The sequence below is a fragment of the Penaeus monodon genome, chromosome 32, assembly GCF_015228065.2.
Source record: "Penaeus monodon isolate SGIC_2016 chromosome 32, NSTDA_Pmon_1, whole genome shotgun sequence".
Classification (NCBI taxonomy): domain Eukaryota; kingdom Metazoa; phylum Arthropoda; class Malacostraca; order Decapoda; family Penaeidae; genus Penaeus; species Penaeus monodon.
The window spans coordinates 35,421,504-35,422,468 of record NC_051417.1 but is presented as its reverse complement, the minus strand read 5'-3'; the positions used below and the strand labels follow the sequence as shown (position 1 = coordinate 35,422,468).

General features: G+C 37.2%; 1 protein-coding gene across 1 annotated transcript in view; it reads right to left on the bottom strand.

Annotated features, from left to right (window-relative positions):
* LOC119593845 (hornerin-like) overlaps nucleotides 1–965 on the bottom strand; it is a gene marked incomplete in the record, with an annotated part of 29,685 nt that overhangs the window by 15,466 nt on the left and 13,254 nt on the right. Inside the window, 1 exon segment of the mRNA XM_037942875.1 lies at nucleotides 1–102. Coding sequence (XP_037798803.1) covers nucleotides 1–76 — 76 coding nt within the window.

The window sequence follows — 965 nt, the reverse complement described above, 5'->3', positions numbered from 1 at the left end:
GGCCACGGACCGAAGTCTTACGGGGTCCTGGGGGAGCACCAGGAGGAGTACAGGGGCGGCTGTATCTTTCAGACATCCTGGAGTGGAGGCTTACCTAAGTGGCTGAAAGAAATGACTGTTATAGATCTAGAATATCTGTAGTCCTTCTTGAAACTCTCTGAAACATTTCCCAAACTCCATTCAACCAAGAGCAGGGAAGAAAATATGAAGAACATTCATGAAAAGGGACAAATATGAATAAAAGTGGCACAGGTCAAGAAAAGTGTAATCATACATTGCAGAGATGCTGAGAAGAGACAAAAGAAGGCACATCAATAAAAAATGCAAGTTTAGAAGGAAAGTCATTCTGTACTACAAAGAGATCTATGTAAGATGAGAGATCAAGACACAATTATGTTCAAAAGTTATGAAATGTAAATATTCCAGTACTGTAAGCTCTTGGCTCCATTCTATACACTGTTTTCTAATATGCATTTCCATTTTATTAGGTATTACTGAGATAAATATAAAACTTTTAAAGCTGCCTTGGCATCAACTATTTAAGTCATAATAAATTATTTCCACAGGAAATCCAATATCTATCCTTTCTGACCTTACAAGAGGAGAGGGAGGAGGGGTTCTTCCTTATTATGGGAATTATGAGAAAACTACCTCCAAAATAGATCAACCTACAGTGTAATAAACAAAGTGTAATCTATCAGCAACAAAAGCCAGATGAACCTTGCACACAGAATGACCCTGTGGAACAAAAGCATACATTTCTCTGCAGTGGACAATTGGCTTCACTACTTTCCTCTAATACTTCAGGAACTTATCCAAAGCCTCTCAAATCTCAGCATGACTTCCATAATCTAAAATAAGACTTGCCTAGAAACACTGAAGTAACAAGCCATGCATTAGTTAAAAGGAAATTAAGCTTTAAGAGAAATCTGCAAAATAAAATATAGAGTGAAAAAGCTACACTC